The 23,341-nt window shown below is 22.4% G+C and overlaps 3 protein-coding genes across 3 annotated transcripts; 1 reads left to right on the forward strand and 2 right to left on the reverse strand.

Moving 5' to 3' along the window:
• Positions 1-249: 249 nt before the first annotated feature.
• PY17X_0624900 (conserved Plasmodium protein, unknown function) lies at positions 250-10,420 on the reverse strand (the record flags this gene model as incomplete). The annotated part of the gene is given in 6 exon segments (XM_034637458.1): positions 250-484; positions 669-779; positions 993-1,067; positions 1,165-5,639; positions 5,659-7,284; positions 7,370-10,420. 6 exon segments carry the CDS (start codon positions 10,418-10,420, stop codon positions 250-252), a joined length of 9,573 nt encoding a protein of 3,190 aa, XP_034493430.1.
• Positions 10,421-11,542: 1,122 nt separating this feature from the next.
• On the reverse strand, positions 11,543-13,672 carry PY17X_0625000 (kelch domain-containing protein, putative; the record flags this gene model as incomplete). The annotated part of the gene is made up of 3 exons (XM_022955439.1): positions 11,543-11,620; positions 11,853-12,016; positions 12,250-13,672. 3 exons carry the CDS (start codon positions 13,670-13,672, stop codon positions 11,543-11,545), a joined length of 1,665 nt encoding a protein of 554 aa, XP_022813214.1.
• A 2,547-nt stretch (positions 13,673-16,219) lies between these two features.
• Positions 16,220-22,576, forward strand: PY17X_0625100 (kinesin-19, putative; the record flags this gene model as incomplete). Its single annotated transcript, XM_722428.1, has 1 exon — positions 16,220-22,576. The coding sequence occupies one exon, from the start codon at positions 16,220-16,222 to the stop codon at positions 22,574-22,576; it is 6,357 nt and encodes a 2,118-aa protein (XP_727521.1).
• Between the last annotated feature and the right edge of the window lie 765 nt (positions 22,577-23,341).

Here is a 23,341-nt window from a genome sequence, read left to right on the forward strand (position 1 = left end):
ATTTTTTATTTTTTTTGAACAACACAAACAATTATACGATTGTGTGTTAATGTAGCTTATAAAAACATATAGGAAAAATTGTAACATTAAAAATTGGATATTAAAAAAAAAAAAAAAAAAAATCAATAAATTATAAAATTAACAAGTAAATTAATTAATAATATATTAAAAAGTATATGACAAAATAAAAGATAATATAGCTGTCTAAATGCGGCTCGGAGGAAATAAAAATAATAGGGGAAAAATATATCATACATTTTTCTTGCTTTTTTCATAATTTTGAAATATTTTTACTATAATAAACCAACAAACGGTAAAAATATTATTAACATGTTCATAAGTATTAGTACCTAAACATATATCAACTAAACGAATGTTTTTTAACAAAAGAATGATATCTCTTTTTAAGTCCATTGGCAATTTATAAATATCGTTTTTTAATTTCTCACTAATTAATGACAACCAAATACTTTCTTTTGTGAAGCTAAAAATTGGAAATAAAATTATGTAAAAAAAAAGAATTTTTATATATAATATGTACAAAATTTTATTGCAAGAATAATTGTGGATTTATAATGGCTAGATTTATGAACAGCAAGGTTAAAATGTATGTATTTTCAATGTTTTATTTTTATTCCTTTTATATGAAATTATTTTATAATTATTACTTAAAGTTATTAAGAGATATTGTGGGATTGTCTATAAACAATTTAAGTTCTGGCATGTTTTTCAACACACTTATAAATTCAGAGGCAACTACTTTCCATTTTAGCAATTTTCTAAAAAAAAAAAAAAAAAATTAATTATATGTGCACACACATTTGTTTGGGGGAATATTATGATAATAAATAAAATGTTTTAGTGAGAATATTATGATAATAAATAAAATGTTTTAGTGAGAATATTATGATAATAAATAAAATATTTTAGTGAGAATATTATGATAATAAATAAAATATTTTAGTGAGAATATTAAAGTTAAGGTAACTTACTCGTTGTTATAGTATGTTCGCAAAAATTTGATGAGACTATTTATTTCCACACCTTTTTTTGTATTATCATTTAATCTGCGAAAAAAAAAACAAAAATTTTTATATATGTCATTTTATGTGAAATAAATATATAGAAAAATAAACAGCGTTGTAAATTTATGTAGAATATTACTGTTTATAATGAGGGAAATATATGGGAGAAATGGTTTTCGAGTAACATGGGGGTATTCCATATCCATATAAAAAAACAAATATATTTTTTAAATCATATAATATAGAATTTTTAAAATAATTTTCATTAAATTTTGATGTGTCAATAATTAATTCTCTGAAATAATTATGTATATATTTAACTATATATTTTATATACGTTATTTGTATAAAATTTTTTTTTAATTTTTTTGTATTGGAAACAAATTTTAAAATGTTTATAAATGGTATATAACCTATAATATCGTATTTATATATAATAATATTTTGTTCCTTAATTTTTGATGAATAATTTGTAAATGTTTCTTCAAATAATATATTGCGTAAGGCATAGTCACATATTAATTTATTGTCTGTGTGTATTTTGTACTGATTATTAAGATAAGGTATTATATTTATTTTATCATTATCATTATCATCATCAAAATTGGTAATATTATTATAGTCATTAATTTTGTTAGCTTTTTCATATTGGTTAATCGAATTAAGTCCATATAAAAAATAAAAAAATTCAAAAGCTGTATAGTTTTTTTTTTGATAATCTTTAAAATATTTATTGAACAATTTTGAAAAAGGCAAAAAGAAAAAAGGATATTTTTGTTGAAATATTAAAAGTAATTGATAAAAAATATTCCATATTAGCATTTCTATTTCACAATTTTTAAAAATTTTTACAATTTGAGAAATAAATTGAATGGCTGCATACATATTTAGTAAATGCATACATATAACTTTTCTTTCTATAAAATTTGTATATGTTGATACAAAAAAATAATTTTCGTTTTTTTCGTTTTTTTCGTTTTTTTCGTTTTTTTCGTTTTTTTCGTTTTTTTCATTTTTTTCATTTTTTTCATTTTTTTCATTTTTTTCATTTTCATTATTTATGTCTTTAAAAGTTGTGTGTTCACATTTTCCATAAGGCTTAGAAAAATTGTTTGCTTCATCTTTTGAGATTTCTTTTTTTGTTTGGTTATCTAATAAGTTATTATCATTTACTGTATTATTCATAATATTATCGTTTTTTTTAAGTGAAGAAATAATAGTATCCACTCCATATCGTAATGATTCATTTATTTTGTAATAAATTTTATATACCCGTATGTTACCAGTCATGATTAAATGTAAAATAGCTCTGATAATTTCGATAGTAAAATTATTCGCATTTTTATGGTCAATAAAATTTAGCAATTTTGATTGAAATATAAAATTAGGCAAATATGCACACATGTCAAAGTAATATTTATTTTCTATATACATTTTATTTCTAAATAAATCCAGAATATTTTTATTTCTACTAATCGATCTAAGCAATATAGTTATAACTGTATCTGATATAGGAAGATATGGAGATAATTTTTTTAATTCATATATTAAAAATAATAAATCAATTAATTCTTGTGTATATTCTTTTTTTGTTTTTCTTAATTTTAAAAAATGATTTTCGATTTTTTTTTCTCCATCATATATATCTATATCGTAAAAATCATATGCATGGTACATTTTTTTTCTTTTTCCTTTTTTTCTTTTTTTCATATAATTAGTATCTGTTGGCATGGTGTTAGTATTATTGGTCAATTTTGTGAAATATTGGAAAAAAAAATATTCGCTACTACTTTTAGAAATATTATTAATGTTAGTTGTGGAATTTGTTTTATATTCTCCTATTCCGTTAAACTTATTATTTTGATTACCAAATAAACATTGATTTTTAAATTTAATATTTCCTATACATTCCAATACCATTTTTATATCTTCTTCTTCTTCCTTTTGTATAATTAAATCAGGATCATACGTAATTTTTTGTTGATTTTCTTTATTTTGATTATATTGCAGATTTTTTTTTTTACCTGAACAATTCAGGTCATTTTTACAAAAATCACATAATTTGTGAATATTTTTATTGCATGTACATAATTTTTTATTATTTGTAATTTGTGAAATTTTTTGCACAATATTTTTTTTATAATCCCAGTGTTCATTATTTGTGTAATCAATACTTGTTTTCACATTATTATATTCATCTTTTTTTTTTGTTATATAATTTTTAGAATTTTGAAATTGATTATTTATTGTTTGTAAAGAAATATTTGATTGTGATACATTCTCAGTGGTATTTATCTGAACATTTTCTTGATTTGGATTTGAATAAAATTTGGTAAAATTATTAATCGTTGTATTATTTCCAAGATATTGATAATTATCATTTCCAATGTTATTAGAGATATATTTATGGCTAGTTGTGTTATCTTGTTCAGAATAAGTTGTATTTTTTGTTATATTGTAATTATTGTGAAGATTGATAGATAAAACGAAACTCGAACATTTTTTTATAAGAAGAAATAATATAATTTTGGGGGTTCTATTATTTTTATTTCTCAAAAGTGATAAAGCAATAAAAAAGGCATGCATAAATTTTTTTTGATTCAAATCTTTAGGAAAATTTTGATCAAAATATTCTAAAAATATATTTTGAATAACTTTTTGAGTATAAATATATTTATTATGAACAAAACATAAAGAATATATGCATCTAATTTTAACTATATAATGTAGATGTTCTGAGATGATAGATTTGTATAAAGCTTTAATAATTTCTATATTAATTGGCATATTAGAGATTGATATATTTTTTTTGCAATGTGTTTTATAGTTTTTTTTTTCTTTCATTTTATAACTAGATGATGAATAATTACAATTTTCTAAACCATTTACATCTTCATTTAAATCATCAATGGTAGATGTAGTAAAATTTAAATCATGGCTATCTGAATCCATATTTGAGCTACTACTTTGACTATAATGTTTATTAATTTTTAGTAGATCATTTTGTATGTTATTTTCAAACTCATTTTTATTACTAATGTGAGAGATTCTTATCATGTTTGAATCTATTTGAGGAGGTTGCTGATGTGAGGTAATAAAATTATTTATCATATTTTTATTAGTAGCATTTATGGTGAATTTTCTATTTTGATCATTATCTATTGTATATGATTCGTTAAGCATAGAGAAAGATTGATCTGATTTTGCCAAAATGTTAGAAGTAATATTATTAAAAGGGAAATTTGCAGGATCCGTAGAATTGTTATTATTTTGTAAATTATTTTTTTTTCTTTGTTTGTTTTTAATTTTGGTTGCAGAAAATTTTAAAAAATTAGCATCTACATCTGTGTGATTATCTTTTTGTGTATTATGAGCAAGTATATTATCTGGATCTAAATGATTAATATTTTCATCAGAATCAACAGAACCGATAGATGTGATATTATTAACAAGATCACCATAATGTACTGAATTATTATTGATATTAGTAGAAGATTTTTCTGGACCCAAAAAGTAGTTATTTTTATTTTCATTAAAATTAGATGTAATATTTTTATTTAGAAAAAAAAATGGAATAAAAGCTAATGAAAAAGAAGATTCTAATTGTGCTAAAACATTATTATCATTTAATAATTGTTGAATCCACATACTTACACTTTGTGTTCTTCTGATTCTACCAATAATATAAAAATCATTATCTACTCTTATCCATAAAAGTGGTATTTTATTTTTACTACAAATTTTAGCAACAAGTTTTCTATTATCTAAGCATAATAAAGATTTATCCCTTTTCATTATTTTTCGTTTACAATAATCAATCATATATTTATCACTATCATTAATGATTCCAATATATTTAACAGTTTTATTAAAATTACTATCTATTGTATCATCATAAATTTTTTTTATATTTCTATGTATCCCAATTTGATTATTATTATTATTAATATTTTTATTATCACAATTTCCTAAGAGATTATTATTTTTATATGTAAATAATGATTCATATTTAAAAGCAACTTTTTTTCGTCCTTTTTCCGGTCTTGCATCAACACTAAATCGAAACGGTATTATATTATTTAACATATTTTTTTTTAAAACTCTAATTCCATCATCTTCAATAATTTCTAATTTTAAAAAAGAAAAAAAGAATTTATTTTCATCAACAGATTGAGGTATATTATTAGAGATATATGAATTAATATAAGACTCATAATATTTTTTATCGTTTTCTAATATATTTTTAATATTTTGTATTTTTTCTTTTTTTCGTCGTTGTTTTTTTCTTTCTTTTTTTTCTTTTATTTTTTTCATTTTTTTTTTTTGGGAATATTTGCTAAAATTGTGGTCATACATATCATCGCCTTTACTATCTTTCTCATCATTGTTACCATTTTGGAAATGAGAATCTATATTTGAATATTGCACTTTTGTTTGTTGATTCGCAATATTAGCTGAACAGTCATATAAAGATTGTGGTTTTTCATTATCAACGATACATAAAGGTTCAGTGAGCGAATCTGATTGGACAGTAAAAGTTTGATCGATATGTTTTTGTGACAATTTTTGAAATTGATATTTACCATCTACTTTATCATGCGTTTTATCACGCATTTTATGATTTTTTTTTTTTTTTTTTTTTTTTTATCCTTGGAACTTCTTGGTCAGTATAATTGGAGTCGAGAATATTTACTTGTATTTCTTTTAGAGATAAAATATTTTCAATCATAACAAATTCTTTTTTTTTAGAAATTTTATTAAGTAATAATAAATAATAATATAAACGGAATATAATTTTCCAATATGAATAAGATGAGCTTGTGTAAAAAGGTGATGTATCATATTCATGTATATGATGTTTATCAATACATATTTCACTTAATTTTGTAATATCACATTTTATATATTTTTTATATTCGATTATATTATTATATAAATTTCCTTTTCCTGTACTAAAAAATAAAGAATTTGATCCAGCATATCCAAAACCCAAATAGAAATTTCCATCTCTTCCTACCAAATCGAGACTATCATAATTAGTGTATGGTAAATTTATAAGTTGTTTTTTTTTTTTTAATAAATAATTTCTATTAATTTTAAATTGTTTTTGTGATATTTCATTATATTCATATTTATCAAGTTTTGTTTTTTTTTGCTTTTTTTTTTGATTTTTTTTTTGATTTTTTTTTGATTTTTTTTTTTTTTTTTTTCTTTCTTTATTTTTTTCATCTTGTTGTATTTTTCTCATTTTTTTTTCTTGTCTATCACGTTTGGTTTCTTTTTTTTTTTTTTTTTTGTCCTTATTAATTGTTTTGATTATTGGATGTTTGTTTTCATTTTTGATAAGAATCATTTCGTGTTTTGAGAAAATGTTGGCAGATGTAGTCTCTGCCTTTACGCTTGCCACCTGGCCGTTCGTTGGCAATGGTGGCAATATGTCTACATTATTAGTTAGATGTAATTTTGTGCAATTTTTATCGGACTTAATATTTGGTAACTTATTTATACAAGAGAGTGTATCATTTTTGGGGGGCTGAGTAATATATAAAGAGTCGAATATTTTTTTTTTTGTTTTTTTTAATATAAAATTGGATATAATTTTATTAATTTTTTTATTAAATATGTGTTTTGGATAATGATAAAAATGATCTATATAGTAATGGTATTTTTTTTTTAAAAAAATTAATATTTTTTTTTCGATATTATTAAATAAATTATTATTGGGATATGATATTTGAAGAAAATATTCAAAATAAATTTTATCTAAATATGATTTCATTTTCTTATTTATAATAATTTTATTTTTTATTTTTTTTAAAAAGGATATATCTTTATCGAACTTTATATTATTATTATATACATCTATTTGTAATAAAATATGTTTTAAATCGATATATTTATTAAGTTCTAATAAATTATATATACACATAGATGATATGTCTGCTAAGAAATAATTTGATTTAAAATGATTATCAATAAAAGAAAACGGATTAATATAATCTTGACTAATTAAAAAGTTAAAATCATCCATAGATGTCCCTTTTCTTTGTAAATGAATATTGAACGTAAGTATATATTGTGCTATCCCATATCCTTTTATAAAAGTATTTAAAAAATAAGTAAAATATTTTTCAAATAATTGATATTGTTCATGTTCTTCACTTGCTAATGATTTTACATTTATGTTTGGATATCCTTTGTTTATCTTGAATCTGTTTTTGTAACTTTCGACATATCTCAATCGGCATTCTTCAAGTATCTGCAATTGGAGAGAACGGGTCGAGGGTGTGTCAACATGTAGAAATGCATAGATGTAGATGTGTAAAAATGTATAGATGTGGCACCTTTTTCCAGAAGAGGTCAGAATCCATGATTTTCTTTTCAGCAGAGAAGTGAGAAAAAAATAGAAAAAAACAATATTGGCTAATATTAGCAGAAAAATAAAAATTTTTAAGGATATTAAAAAATGCTCTTATACATAAAAATGATTTTATGAAATAAATATAATTAAAAATGTAATCATTTGAAATAAAATTATTGGAATTATTTTTTTGATTATATAAATAATAAGATGGTGTATAATAAAGTTTTTGTTTTGAAATGATTATGTCACCAAACAATTCAACAATAGAACAATATTTTTCTCGAAGCTCAAAAAAGATAGCATTCATTTCTATGGATCCATAAATTTGTTCAATAAATTTTTGTAATATATATAATTTTAACATATATACATAATAAGAATTTTGATAATTTATTTTATTTATATAATAATCAAAACAAAGAGATAATATACCTTCGGCAAAAATAAATTTATATGAATAGATATTTATGTTAAATAAAATATCATATATATTATGTAATAGATGTGTTGGAAATATTATAACATTTCCATATATAAGATATTTTCCAGTTTTAAAATAAATGTATGGATCTGTTATTTTACTATTTAATATATTATTGTTACTAAATAAATTATATCCATTTTTTTGATCATAAAAATTATGTGAGCTTATACTGGTTTCTATAAATTCTGAATGGAAATAATTTTCTAAAAACGTAAAATTTATGGGTAAAAATAAAATAATAATATTGTCATACATTATATTTTCTTTTGTTATTTCCAAGAAGCATTTTAATATATATCCTGTGTGTGCTGTCGAATATGTTAGTTCGTTTTGGTCTGCATCTGCAAATGCATAAATGTTTGGGACTCTCTTGCCATTTATTTTTTCGTAGTAGTACTTCTCTCCGCTTTGTTCATTTTTTTCGCCTTTTCCGCTTTTTCCGCTTTGTTCATTTTTTTCGCCTTTTCCGCTTTTTCCGCTTTCTCCATTTTTTTCGCTTTTTTCGATTTTTTCGCCTTTTCCGCTTTCTCCATTTTTTTCGCTTTTCCCGCTTTCGCCATTTTCGACCTGGGGAACCGTTGGGGAGTCTGCAAAGCTAACTTGAAAAGCGCCTGGCTGGATTTTTTTTTTTTTTTCGGTAACTAATTCAGAATCAGAATGGTCAGAAATATTTGATAAACCCGATTCTGAAAAACATTCAAAATATGAATCACTATCTTGAGGAGAAGAATTATAAATTTCATATTTATTGTTTGTATTTCCTAAAGAGGATTCATTTTGGTTATAATTATTATTTAATGTATTAGCTCCTTTTTTAGTTTCAGGATAATTTTTTGAGATGTTAATATTTTTATTTTTTTCTTTTGGTTGATAATTATCAGAATAGTGTATTTTTTCATTTTTATATAAAAAATTATAATTAATGTTTTGTACATCTTTCAATTTTATCAAATTTAAATGCATAAAATTAAAACCTCCTGCATATAAACATATTTGATCAGGATATAATAAAGAATTTTTATTTGTAGTTTTATATACAAAACAATTTTTTCCATCTTTTTGATATATATTTGTTAATGTGTTTGATGATATAACAAAGTATGGAATATCAATAATACATTTTATTTTCCATGGACATTTATTTGTAATATCTTCATTATTATATGACTGATAAATAGTAGGAAACCATGTTTTATTTTTAATACAATTATTAATGGTAATTAAAAGGTTTTTCGTTTTATCGAAATATATTTGATTTTGATACGAATTTAAATTAAAAAACTGGAAAGATAAATTTACATTAATGTTTATTTTTACATCATACCCATCATTATCACCATTATTATTTATTCGGATTGTTTCACCGTTTTTGCAAAAATTAGAAAATTTTTCAAAATTATTATTTTTTTCTTTATTAAATATCTTGTTATCTATCATAATAAATAAATAATTTTTTCCTTTCATATTATTTTTTTCTATTAGTTTATCTAAAGATAAAAAGTCTACAATTTTAAATTCAGGATGTTGTAGATTATTATGAGAAAAATTATCAATGTTATTTATTTTTTTATTAAATTTGATTTTTTTTTTTTTTTCTTCACCACAATTATTTATTTTAGTATTATTATAAATGTCAGGTGGAGGAAAATTGTCAAAATTGTTATTTTGTGATTTATAATCTGGATCTCTATATAAATGTTCATTACAATTTTGATGTTGTTTGTGTGTATAACTGTTTTTAGTATTTGTATCATAATTATATATATTTTCTTCATTATTCCATTTTCTTTTTTTTTTTTTTTCCTTTTTTTTTTTTTTTTTAATTTTTCTTTTTTTTTTTGAATATTGATTTGTATCTTCATTTATTGTATCATTATCGTAGCTAGTAACTGATGAGTATTCATTTTGGATTGTATTTATATTTGTTTCGTTTTTAAAATTTTGAATATTATTTTGAGGTATAGAATTATAAATAGGAACATCTTTTTCCATTTCACTATTTTCAAATACATTTTGTATATAACTCTGATTGTCATATATTGTGTAATAATTTAATTCTTCTTTTCCGTTTATTTTGATATCATAATATTTAGCTTGTTTGGAATTATTTGGTATTTGAATAACTAAAAAAATATATTTATTTTTTTGAAATTTTATATAAGATTCAATTTGATCTAATTGAATATATGACGATGCATCTAACTGTGTATGACTTGTTATTTCGTTAGTCAATGTTTCATTATTTATTTCGTAACTGCTTCGTTTTTTTTTATTAATATATTTGTTTATTGTATTACAGTTTTCAAATTTGTTTATATTTTCTTCATCTATTTCAACATCTTCGCTTTTTGGATGCTGTATGTTATTAGTACATATTTTCACATTTTTAATATCAAAATTATTTTTTTCAAAATCATTTTTATCATACAAATAATAAATAGGCATATAAAGAGTTACATTCATATGTGTGTTACCAATAATTCTTTCATTTTTCATATCTATATCTAAATTTATTGATTGTTTGTTTAACTCAAATCGATGCGTCATTTTGGGTCCATAAAATTTTACCTTATATTTGATCGTTAAATAAATGGTTGCATTTAGGAAAGTATTTTTTTTATATGCATTTCTTAGTTGCTTTGAGGATTTAAAAATAATTTATTTTGTTTTTTATCTTAAAGATAATAGAAAATAGAAAAAAAAATATATATATATTATATGGTCCAAATGTTTGTAACCCTCATCTTTGTGAAGCTATTTTTGAAAATTCTAAATATTCTTATGTTTTTTACATATAAAAATAAAAAGATATTTAATTAAAACGACAAAAATTGACACTTATTTTTAGTATCCTTTTGAAGGATAATTAATAATCTGTTATATATTATTTTTATAAAAAGGGGGAAAAAATAAAAAAAGAGAATAATATTCTATCAATAGAGAAAATATTCAAATATAATAAATTAAAAATAAAAATTAGTAAAAGTTTAATTAAAAAAATATATGTTTAAAAATGATAAACAATTTTACTATAAAACGTGTAGAGATCATTTCTTTCGTTTTCTTTTTCTTTTTTTTTTTCATTTTTAATATTTTTTTTTGAAAAATTTGTATGCCATTATCTCAAATGGTCACATATTTTACAAGCGTGTGTATGTATACAATTTAGGAAAGTAGAAATAAAATATGTATATACATATATTACTTTTTTTTTATTTTACCAAAATAATTTCTATTTTCATAAATATAGATATAAATAGGACTCATAATTATTTTTGACAAACAAACACTAAAAATATATTGAAAATATCAGATTTAGTTTTACGAGTTCAAAAAAATGGATAAAAATTGATAAAAATTGATAAAAATTGATAAAAATGGATAAAAATTGATAAAAGATAAACATATTATAATAATGAGAAATTATATATGTGTGACAATTCCTCATTTTTATAAATTTAAACGAAAAAAGTTATGCAAAAAATTCAAATAGGGTACAAAAAAATGTGAAAAAGCAAAAGAACGAAAGTATCCAAATTTTTAATCACTATTTTTTGATTTTTAAAATGTTTCATTTATTTATCTTCCTTTTTTATGACTTTGAAAAAGAAGCTAATCTAATAGCTACAAGTTTGATTAAATAAGTTTTCACAAAATAAAAAATTTTTCTTAATTTTCCAATATTTCGTTTAACACCATCCAACGGTTTGTTTTCTCTTTTAGTATTTCAGCACAATTTAAAGATTCCTGTAAAAAATATAAGTATTATAAGTATTATAAATGGTAATTTTTTTTAGTTTAATCAAAATATACAAAAATTATAATTTTCACACATGAATGACCAAATCGATCAGCAACCAATTTAAGGAAACACTCTTTAAATTCGTTATTTCATGTATCTTGCATTTATGATCTTAAATAAACTACTCAACGTTGTAATGTAAATTTATGTATGATTGTACAGAATAAAAAGGCCTACCCCGTTGGTATTATTTATTCCCCCATAAACAACTAGGTGGTTTTTCCATGGAAATGCGACAAAATTTGATCGAGCAAAATTTAAACTGGGCCCTTCTATCCACTCATTTCTTTTAAAGTCGTAAATTTCTACTGATTTGAGATCCTTCACTCCGGTCGATCCCCCTAAAGGCGAAAAAAGAAAAGCAAAATAATGGGGAAAAAATAATGGGGAAAAAATAATGGGGAAAAAATAATGGGGAAAAAATAATGGGAAAAAATAATGGGAAAAAATAATGGGAAAAAATAATGGGGAAAAAATAATGGGGAAAAATAATGCGAAAAAATAATGCGAAAAAATAATGCGAAAAAATAATGCGAAAAAAATAACACCAATTTGTACATATAGCAAAATTTACCTATAGCATATATTTTATTGTCGAATACTATTGCGACCAATGCGAGCCTAGCTTGTTTTAACGATTTACACATTTTCCATTTCATGTTTTTTTCATTTAAATTTAACATTTCAACACTTTTATGAACTTTTCCATAATTTCCAATTCCATCTTTTCCCCCAATTATAAAAATTGTATTATGGAAAATAATCGCACTAGCCGAATGCCTAACACAATTAAGAGGGGGTAAAGATCTCCACGAATTTATTTTGCTATCATAATATTCAACACTTTTTAATATATGCTGATTACCTTCTCCCCCTAACACAAAAAGATTATTATCCCCTGTACATATACCACAAAAATTTGATCTCGAAAAATGCATTAAATTTATTTGTTTCCATTTTTTTTTTTCTTGACAATATTTTTCTATTAGAGCATATTTTTTTTTTCCATCTGTTCCCCCGATAGCTAATATACATCCATTTTTAGTTAAACATAAAAAATGCCCATATCTGAAAAAAGGTAATTTATTTATTTTTTTTCTTAATACATATTTTTTATCTTCATCTATAGTTATATTAATAGATATTAATTCGTTGTTGGAATTCATTTGTCTTTTAGAATCATTGACTACATATGAATATACTATGTTTATATCATCAGAAAGTTCTTCACTTTTTTCTAGATTTAATTCATTGCATATTGTATTTTTTTTTGTATAAGAATTATTTTCTTCATCTCTGCCTGTACAGTCAGGTATATTATTAATATCACTATTTATATTATTTATGTCATAATCAGTGTCAGCTATATTCGTATTATTTATGTCATAATCAGTGTCAGCTATATTCGTATTATTTATGTTATAATCAGGATCAACTATATTCGTATTATTTATGTTATAATCAGGATCAACTATATTTATATTATTTATGTTATAATCAGTGTCAACTATATTTATATTATTTATGTTATAATCAGTGTCAACTATATTCATATTATTTATGTTATAATCAGGGTCAGCTGTATTTATATTATTTATGCTATAATCAGGGTCAGCTATATTCGTATTATTTATGCTATAATCAGTGTCAACTATATTCATATTATTTATGTTATAATCAGGGTCAGCTGTATTTATATTATTTATGCTATAATCAGGGTCAGCTATATTCGTATTATTTATGCTATAATCAGGATCAACTATATTTATATTATTTATGCTATAATCAGGGTCAGCTGTATTTATATTATCTTGTTTACCATTGTATAAAATTTGTTCATTTGTTATTTCATTTGTAAAACATAAATTAGGATATATATCATTATTATTTATCTCATTCTTATCATTATTATTTATAACGGCGTCCATTCTATCGTCGTTTATACAATTTCTTTTCATTAAACTGATATTTATGTGATCTTTACTTATGACATTCATACCAGTTATTGCAAAATATTAAATAAAGCAAAAATCGGTTTGAAATAAAAAAAGAGAAAGATAAGAGAAATGGAGAGACCTTCTCAAAAATAAATGCTGGAAAAAAATTAACCAAAAAAATAGTTCTTAAAAAAAAATATTAATCACTAAAGCTGTATAGAAATGTATGTGTGTATTTATGAAAAATAAATATGTAGAATATAGTATTTATTTTTTCTAATAATAAAAAAAAAATAATAAAACAAGCATCTTTCTTTCATATTTATATGTGTAAGAACTCATTTTTTTATTTTCTGATCAAATTAAGGAACGGAAGTAGCCATATTTTTTTGTTCGTTGTGGTTGAGCATTAGTGTTTGTGTGAATATAACACTTTTCTATTTATTTGTAATTAAATCGATTTTGTATTATTTTGAAAAGATGCAGTCTATTATAAAAAATAATAAAAGTACAAAATAGCGAAAAAATAACGAAAAAATGACGAAAAAATAACAAAAATAAACGAAAAAATATATCTTATTTCGGCATTGAAAATGGAATAATATAGTTTTGGCTCTTGTGTGTTAAACTGTTAGAAAGATATATATTTATTTGTTCCTTTTTGATATAAAATACTTATTCACAATATGATAAACGTAGAAAGATTCAAATTCAAGTGTATATTTAAAAAAAAATTACAATATAAAAATGATACAATATGAGTTATGGAAAGGTGCATATATATAAGTATACAATACAATTATATTATTTTTACAACTTTAATATAGGTATATAATGGGCTTATATATAATAAGCCAGTTAAAGAATTGGCTACAACATGGATTAGTTTATTTTTTCACAAAAAAAACGATATACATGTAATAATGTTCTTATTATAGGTTATGGCCCTTTCCATATTTTTTGTTATATATTCAACTATAGGATATTAATTTTTGTTTTTTACTTGTCAACTCCATCATGACAAATTTTTAAAAAGAAGGAAGCAATTATATTAATGTCCTTATGATAATAATGCATTATTTTATTATGTAGCTATTTTTTTTTCTCCCTTTATAAGCATTGGTGTCATAGCAACAGCGAAATGGTCTATAAAAAAAATTATTGCTTGTTCATAAAAAAAAAAATTTATAGCCAATTGTAGCTAATAAAAAAAAATATTTTTTTTATATTTAATTTCCTTCTTATTATTTCTTTGTAATATATGATAAATTATATATAAAAAATAGCTAATCCCCATGCACACAAAAAAAAAGACAATAATGTTGTGCTTAATAATTGAAAAGTATTATTTTTATAAATTGGTTTTCATTGACTGTATAAAGTATATTAAAAACACTGTATTTTATTATAAATAATAATATGTAAATAGCATATGCTAATAATCTATATATTAGTGTATAATAAATAGTGAAATAGTGAACAATTACAAAGGAAAGGATGTACATAATTTTTGGGATAAAATAATTGCATATTTAAAGCTAAAAATGAAAAATAAAAAAATGGCTTGTAAAATAAAAAAAATTTAAGGTATAAATTGATTATTTTGACTAGTTAAGCATAAAATAGTAATATTTGTTTTATTTTTTTTTTATTTAAAATTTTTTCTTTCTGAACATAGAATAATTTCCAAATTAAATTCTATACTTTAAAAAAATAAAAAAAAGGTGTGTGTAAATAAGGGTATATATATGTGTAGGAAATAGGCACAAATTAAAAAAAAATATATAATGCCCAGTTTTATAAATTCATTAAAATATATATGTAAATATTGTTTTATAAATTCATTAAATATATATATAATAATAGATAAACTAAAAAAAAATGGCTTATTAATTGTGTAGCGAATTTATTATTTATGCTATAAAAAATTGTGGAAGCTTCCATATTTTTAGCAAGAATTATGCTTTAGGACAATAAAAAATGATGGAATTGGCACGAAGATAAATTACAATAGTAAAAATTATATATGTATGTAGAAATATATAATAGACAACCATTCCACATTTATTAATTTATTATATTATGGAGTTATATTAATTTTATAATTTATTTTGTTTTCGTTTTTTATACACATATATATATGTGTGTGCGTATTTTTTATTTGGTAAACTGTTTTAATAGCATAATTAATTGCTACATTTCTATATTTTTGTTATTGTTATTTTATTCTTTAAATATATATACATATGAGATATTGCTATATGAATGCACATATGCAGATTTGTTCTCTTTTTTGAATATATGAATATGCAATCATGAAAGTATTTAATGTTATAATTTTAAAAATATGAGCGTTATTTTTCGATTAACTTAGTGTTGTAAAATTAAGTACAATGAAACATTATTTTTAATGGATCTAATGTTTAATATTATGCACATCCATGTATATATATAAATATATTTGTATGCACATGTGTATATATTGATAATAGAGTGCAACTGTTTCCTCTATTAAATAATAACTATAGCTGAAACCATCCATATATATATATATATATATATTAGGCTTGCCTTTAGTTTTTTTTTTTAATGTCAAACATAAGTATAATGAATAACCCAACGGCTGTGCAGATCTGTGATATTGCACAGTTATCTACAGGTATTGCATCAGAAGATATTGGAAATAAGAATAAAGAAAGTTTTAGGATTGATTCCGATTATTTGAAAAATGGCTCAGGTGATGAGTGCTACAAAGTATTTGATAAAAGTGTGACTATGCCAATTGACAGTGATAATGATAGTTATAATTATAATTTTTACAAAAGAAATAAATATAAGGAAGGCTCAATACAAACTACATTAAATATAGATGACAGTGATATAGAGAATACCATCGAGCATAAAATTGAAGAAAATTATTTACTCATTAAAAACGATGAAAGTGTTGGGAACAATATAAATAAAAAAGAGAAAAACATAATTGAAACGTTAGAGGAAAAAGAAATTATTCATAATGAATTAGATATAAAAGCTATTGTTAATAAAAGTAAGATATGTGAATCCACAAACAGCAATAACGTGTTGGATAAACACATTCTAAATGAAAAATTGTATATTGAAAATATAGAGCAAACCTTTGAAATAAACGAAGTCGAAGTAAATACACATAACGGGGATACGAACGAAATATTGACTTGTCAAAATTTTGAAAATAATGTAACTACACAGAATATAAATGAGAATAATTTGAAATGTATTGATGGAATCATAACAAAAAGGAATTACTTGAATGATTATGAAAGTATAGGAGAAAAACCATTATTATGTAGTGAAGAAAATGAAAATTGCTCAAATAACATTTTAAAAGGTTTAGAAGATAATTCAGAGTATGATAACTTAGATATTAATTGGAATAAAGCCCAAATAAAAACGTGTATTAGAATTAAGCCATCAGAATTTGTAGAAAACGAATCCAAAAATATTATTACACAAAGAGGTTCAAATAAAATATTAATAGATTATGGAATGAAAGATAAAGAAAAAAAAAAAATAGAGTTTTTGGTCGATAAAGTTTTTTATGAAAATAGTAAGCAATCTGATGTTTGGAATAGTATTTGTTTTTCTATCGATTCAATTTTTAATTTCAAAAATGCTACAATATTTGCTCATGGGCATACAGGGACAGGTAAAACATATACTATGATAGGTCCTGATATTATGGAATTAATTAAGAAACGAAAAAAAAAATATAGATATACTTCTAGAAGAATATATCCAAATGAATTATTAGTGAATACTAATAGTTTAAAACTCTCAAATAATTACAACAGTAATAATTGTTGGTATGATAGAAAGCGATCATGTTCTCAACCTTTATTTAATTTACCTCCTAAAGGAAATCCTTTAACAAATAGGAATTCAAGTAATTTTAAGCGAACTTTTGATATATCTTATAATTTTTTTAATTTTCGAAATAATCCCAAAAATAATATAGACTGTGTTAATGAAAATTATTCTGGAAAATCTGAGTATTATAAAACATTTTCTGAATATAGAAATGAATATAAACCTAATTTTAAATTTTTTAAAGACGACATACAATTAATTTTAAATTCTGAAAGGAAAGGAATTATACCTCGAGCATGTGAAGAGATAATGAATAGAATATCGTTGCTAAGGGAGAAGAGTTCTCGTGAATTTTGTTATTCAAATGAAAAATATAAGAATGGCAGCAATGCTGAGGATGAAAACAATAATAATTGTGAGGATCGAGGTGATAAATGTAAGGAAAATGATACATTATTCCCAAATTTTAAAGTGTATGCTTCTTATATGCAATTATATAATGACAGAATATTTGATTTGCTAAATTCATGTATTGAATCACAGCCATATTTAAGTACATTAAAATCAAAATTTTCAAATAGTACTACATTTGTTAACGGATTGTTAACTGTTGAAGTGAATAGTTGTGAAGAATTAATAGAATTATTAATTGATGGTACAAGTAATAGAGCTTGCAGAATAACCAAAACGAATGAAATGTCAACACGATCACATTCTATATTTAAAATAGAATTAAGAAATGTAAATAATTCAAAACCTGAACATTTTAAGTCATGTAATTTATTATTAATCGATTTAGCAGGAAATGAAAAATATGTAGCATCTAATGAGAAATTATATACAACAGAAGTATGTTCAATAAACAGAAGTTTATCCGCCTTGTCATTATGTATAAATGAATTATCAAAAGGAAATAAAAACATAAGTTATAGAAACTCTATATTAACAAGATTATTACAAGATTCTATAGGGGGTTCTAATAAAACAATTTTTATTTGTACAATATCACCATATGTAAAAAATGCACGCGACACATTATCTTCATTAAAATTAGTATCTAAAGCAAAAAAAATTAAATTCGAGATAAAGAATACTAATTCTTATATATATGAAGAAGATATAAAAAAATTAAAAAAAGAATTATATTTTTTGAAAAAGTTTGTTTTTTTTCAATATATAACGAATAAGTATGAAAATAAGAAAAGGCTAAAAAGGATAAAGGATTTATGTTTTAATGTGTCGCTTTGTGAAAATGAAAATAATGTTTCTGTTGCGTTAAATGATAAATCTGAGAATTGGGCCGATGGTAAATGCAAAAGCAGTTGTGTTACAAGGGAGAATTGTAATAGCACAAAAGAAAGCAGCAGTAATCGAACAAATGAAAGTCATGCTAAAGAAATGGAAGGAGAAAAAGTAAATGAGGAGGGTGAAGAAAAATACGACAATAAAGAAGAATTAAAGAGAAATGATGGTATACTTTATGAATCATTTTCCAAATTTAAAGACCAAAAAGAAAAAGAAATTATCAACAAAAATGAGCTAAATAATGTAGATAATAATAATTATAAAGATATAGAAAGAATATACAAGGATTATGAAGTTAGTTCGTTTAATTCGTTATTGCATCAATGGAATATGAATAAATCGAGCATTAAAAGGATAAGAGAGGAGTTTGAAACAAGTGAAAATGATAAAAAAAATATTTGGTTCCATCAGAATGGAAATGTAAATAAAAAAGGTATTATGAACTTTATCGATGCTCACACTGTCGAGTATGAAATAGAAACTGAAGATGGTATATGTTGTGAAGAAGAAATCGGTGATAATGCAGTTGTTGGAGAAAATATTTTACTTGATGAATATGATAACATGAATTTGGAAGAGTCTGAAAAGGGTATATTTTTTAATAAAGAATGCATACAAAACAGCGAAAAAAAAGATGAAATGAAAAAACATGATAAAATCAACATAAATGATCATAAAGAAAATAACAATGAAAAAAAATTGAAAATGAACAATAAAAATGATACAAAAAGAGCAGTTTTATGTAATTTAAATATGAGTATAAATAAAAATAAGGGTGTAAGCAGCGTTTTTAATGGTAAAATAAATGAATATAATACCCCCCAAAAAAAAATTAATAAAAAAGGAAAAATCGAAAGTCAAAAAAGAGAAAAAAAAGGTCTAAAAGATAAGAAGAAAAAATATAATTCTTATAACTGGAATACGGATAGTTATATGCGTGATAGTAAAAAAAAGTTGTCGTTATTAAAGGGATCTAGGAAATATGACAATTTGAGTAAACTTAATGAACCATTAAATTTGGAAGGAGAGGAAAATAGTTCCATTGCCCTTGATAATAATAATAATTATGAGGATAATAATTACAGTAATTCAAAATCGGGATCATATGACAATGGTACCATTGCAAGTTTAACTGAGTCGAGAAATAGTGAAAAATGTGTAAAAAATAATTTATGCGTTCCTAAAAAAGGGGAAAGAAATAAAAAAAATAGTGAGACGAGTGACATTTTCATCAATTCGATAAATCATTCATGTAATACTAAATTTATGGCTCAAAATAAAAATCCAAATTTTGTTAATAATGCAGAGATAAATAATATGGTAATAAACAAAATGAGGGTTTATGATAACCTAAAAGGTAAGGGGAAATATAGTGGAAAGGGATGTAATGTGAAAAAGAATTTGATTGGAAACAATAATGGAATGATGGATGTTGAAATAATAAAAAATGAAAATTTGTGTGATAGTAAGATTAATATAAAAAATGATGATTCATTTTGTGAAAAAAGAAAATCCGAACGATATAGATCGACTAGCGAGAATTATAATTTTACTAATTTAAGGAATAAAACAATTATAGGAAAAAACAAGGGTGAGTTTTCATATTATATTGAATTTGATGATACAAAAGATGTGAATAGTATTGGAAGCAGAGATGGTAGTGTGCATGGAAGTATAACATCTTGTATAAATGAAGGGAGTAATTTACGTGGTGAAAATGTTATGAAAGAGATGGGAAGCAAACAGAACGGCCTTAATCCGCATAGGAAATTAAAAATTGGAGACGTTAAGTTTAATGATGTGAAAAAAAATGTTAATATCATTAATAATAATAATATAAGTAATAGTGGTGATAATATGAATAACAATCTTATCTCAGAAATCGAACAAAGTTGGCAAAGTTTCGAAAAAAAGTTAGAAAAAAAATTAAAAGAAAAAAAATTACAAAAAGAAATGGAAATGGAAAGTTGTGGTCGATTGAATAATAATGGAAATAAAATAAGCGCACTAGAAGAGAATAAAAATCGCTTAGTAATTTTAAAAAATAAGTATGAAAAAATATTATCAAACTCAAAAAAGCAAAGCAGAAATAATTTGAAAGAATATTCTTATGATTTAATAAAAGGCAATAATGTTATAAATAATACTAATATATGTATAGATCGAGAAAAGAAATGTAGAAGTAGCAATTTGTGTGATAATGGAGAAAATAGTGTCATCGGGAAAGATGGTTCAAATTGCAGTTTGAATGATATAAAAATAAGCAACATAAGTAATGATAATATTAAGGAAAAAATTGTTAAGAATATTATAAACAACTATGATAACAGATTTATAGATAAAGGAGATATAAAATATAAAGAAGAGCTTATTGATAACAATTATGATCATCCAAATAGTACACATTCGAATTGTATTATTCATTATAAAAAAAATACGGTAAATAATTTGAATAAAATCGAATTAACATATAATGATAAAATTGATAGAGAAGAGGAGGTTGGTTTAAATAACACGATGAATACTAATGTAAATTTGAGCAATTTATTAGATATTGGAAATCCTAAAAAAGGAAAAGAAAAAATGGTAAATAAAATTTATAACAATTTGAATAATACAAATTTTCATTCACAAAATGTGGGGAATTCATATATTTATAAGTTTGAAGTTAAAAAAAAAGGGAATATAACGAATAGTCGTGATGGGATAGAAAAAAGAGAAGATATAAAATGGAGTTCAATAGATAAAAATATCAAGGAATATAATAAGGGTAAAATTAAAGAGAGAAATGAATATTTGATAAATGATGGTAATCATAAAAATATGTTTTCCATATCGAATAAGATTAGTAATGGGATAAGGAATGGTGAAAATATAAGTTTAGTAGTATCTAAAAATAATAAAATTATTGATTCAAATAATTGTTATTGGATTATGAACAACACAGAAAATATTGAATATTTGGATCAAGATATTCGAACAAATAGATATAAATATGGAATTGTAAATAAATATGTAGAAAATTGTTATGTAAATGCAATAGTTCATGAGAATAATTCAGATGTAAAACATGTGTGTATGGAATCGAAAAAAACAATTGAAACTCCCCAAAAAATGCATAAAATAAATTTTTTTTATCAAAATGATAGTAGTAACAAGAATGATGATTTTTTGGAAAATGAAGAACAGAATAGGATGATTAAAAATTACAATTATATGTATGGGAATATTCAAGAAGCTAATGAAAAGGATGAGTGTGGAAATAATAGTATTGCATTATTTAATAAAAATAATAGAAATGTTGAGCAAAGAGGAAATGGGGGTTATATTGTTAACACAAATAAGATGAACAATGGGAATGATATTAATAATAGTAGTAATATGAATAATAATATTTGTGGAAAATACATTATAAGAAAGAATATTGTTTGCTCAAATCAGTTTGATAGATTAATAGAAAATAGCGATAAAAGTGAAAAGAAAAATTTATCAAATATTGATTTTTTATCAAGTGATATAATTCGAAGCAATAATATGAAAGGTAAAATATGTTTTGAAAATAATAAAGGATATGAATCTAAAATAAGTATGTATAATGATATGCGTAGAAGAAAAGATGAAGATAATGTTGCATCTTTATATGGATGTTTTTTTTCTAACAAGAATATTGGAGGTGATGTGGGTGATTACCAAAAAAAAATAAAGCATCCAATTTATCAAGACAATAAAAGGGGAAATATCCAAAATATGGAATATAAACATTCAGATAAAACCCAGCATTTTTCAAATTATGGAATAAATAGAGTAAAATGATATAAGCATAAAAGTGGAAATATATATATATATATTCGTTTTTGAGATGAAAATATGGAATTTTTTTGAAATTTTGATTAGCGATGGTATTATGAATATTTCGAGTATAAATATTGTTTATATAGTAAATGATGATGGGAAATGAAAAGGGAATAAAATAAAAAAATGAAGAAAATTATATAAATATGATATATTTTATATAATTAGGGGGACGAATTATAATCGATTGTAAAAATAATAATAACAAAAATGTAGATATATGTTGAGCTTCTACAATGATTATAATAATACGATTTTGTTTTAATTTTTGATGGGATATTTAGTTGAAACTAAATTATTCCAATTGAATTTCTGGTTTGTTTAAGTGAAATTGACGTGAGTAGAAATAAGCTTTTCAAAAAAAAAAAAAAAAAAATATTTTTAGAAAAAAAAACAAGATATTTTTAGAAGAAAAAAAAAACGTGTGTTTTTTTTTGTTATTCATACAACCTTATGTATGAGTATTAAAATTTATTTTAATTATTTTTTTAGTAACCATTGTATTTTGTTACTATTTGCTATGATTGTGTAAATAAGTTATTATAGCATATAATTGTTTATGCTTTGTTTTGTTATTTTTCGTATTTTTATAATTTTTTTTTAATGTTTAATCTTGGAAAAACTATTTATATATTTGAAAGTTGTCTATTATTATAAAAGAAAATATATTTAAAAGAAAAGAGATAACGAATTGTTTTATTTGTATGTAGATATACAATATTGGAA

This window comes from Plasmodium yoelii, assembly GCF_900002385.2.
Source record: "Plasmodium yoelii strain 17X genome assembly, chromosome: 6".
NCBI classification, from domain to species: domain Eukaryota; phylum Apicomplexa; class Aconoidasida; order Haemosporida; family Plasmodiidae; genus Plasmodium; species Plasmodium yoelii.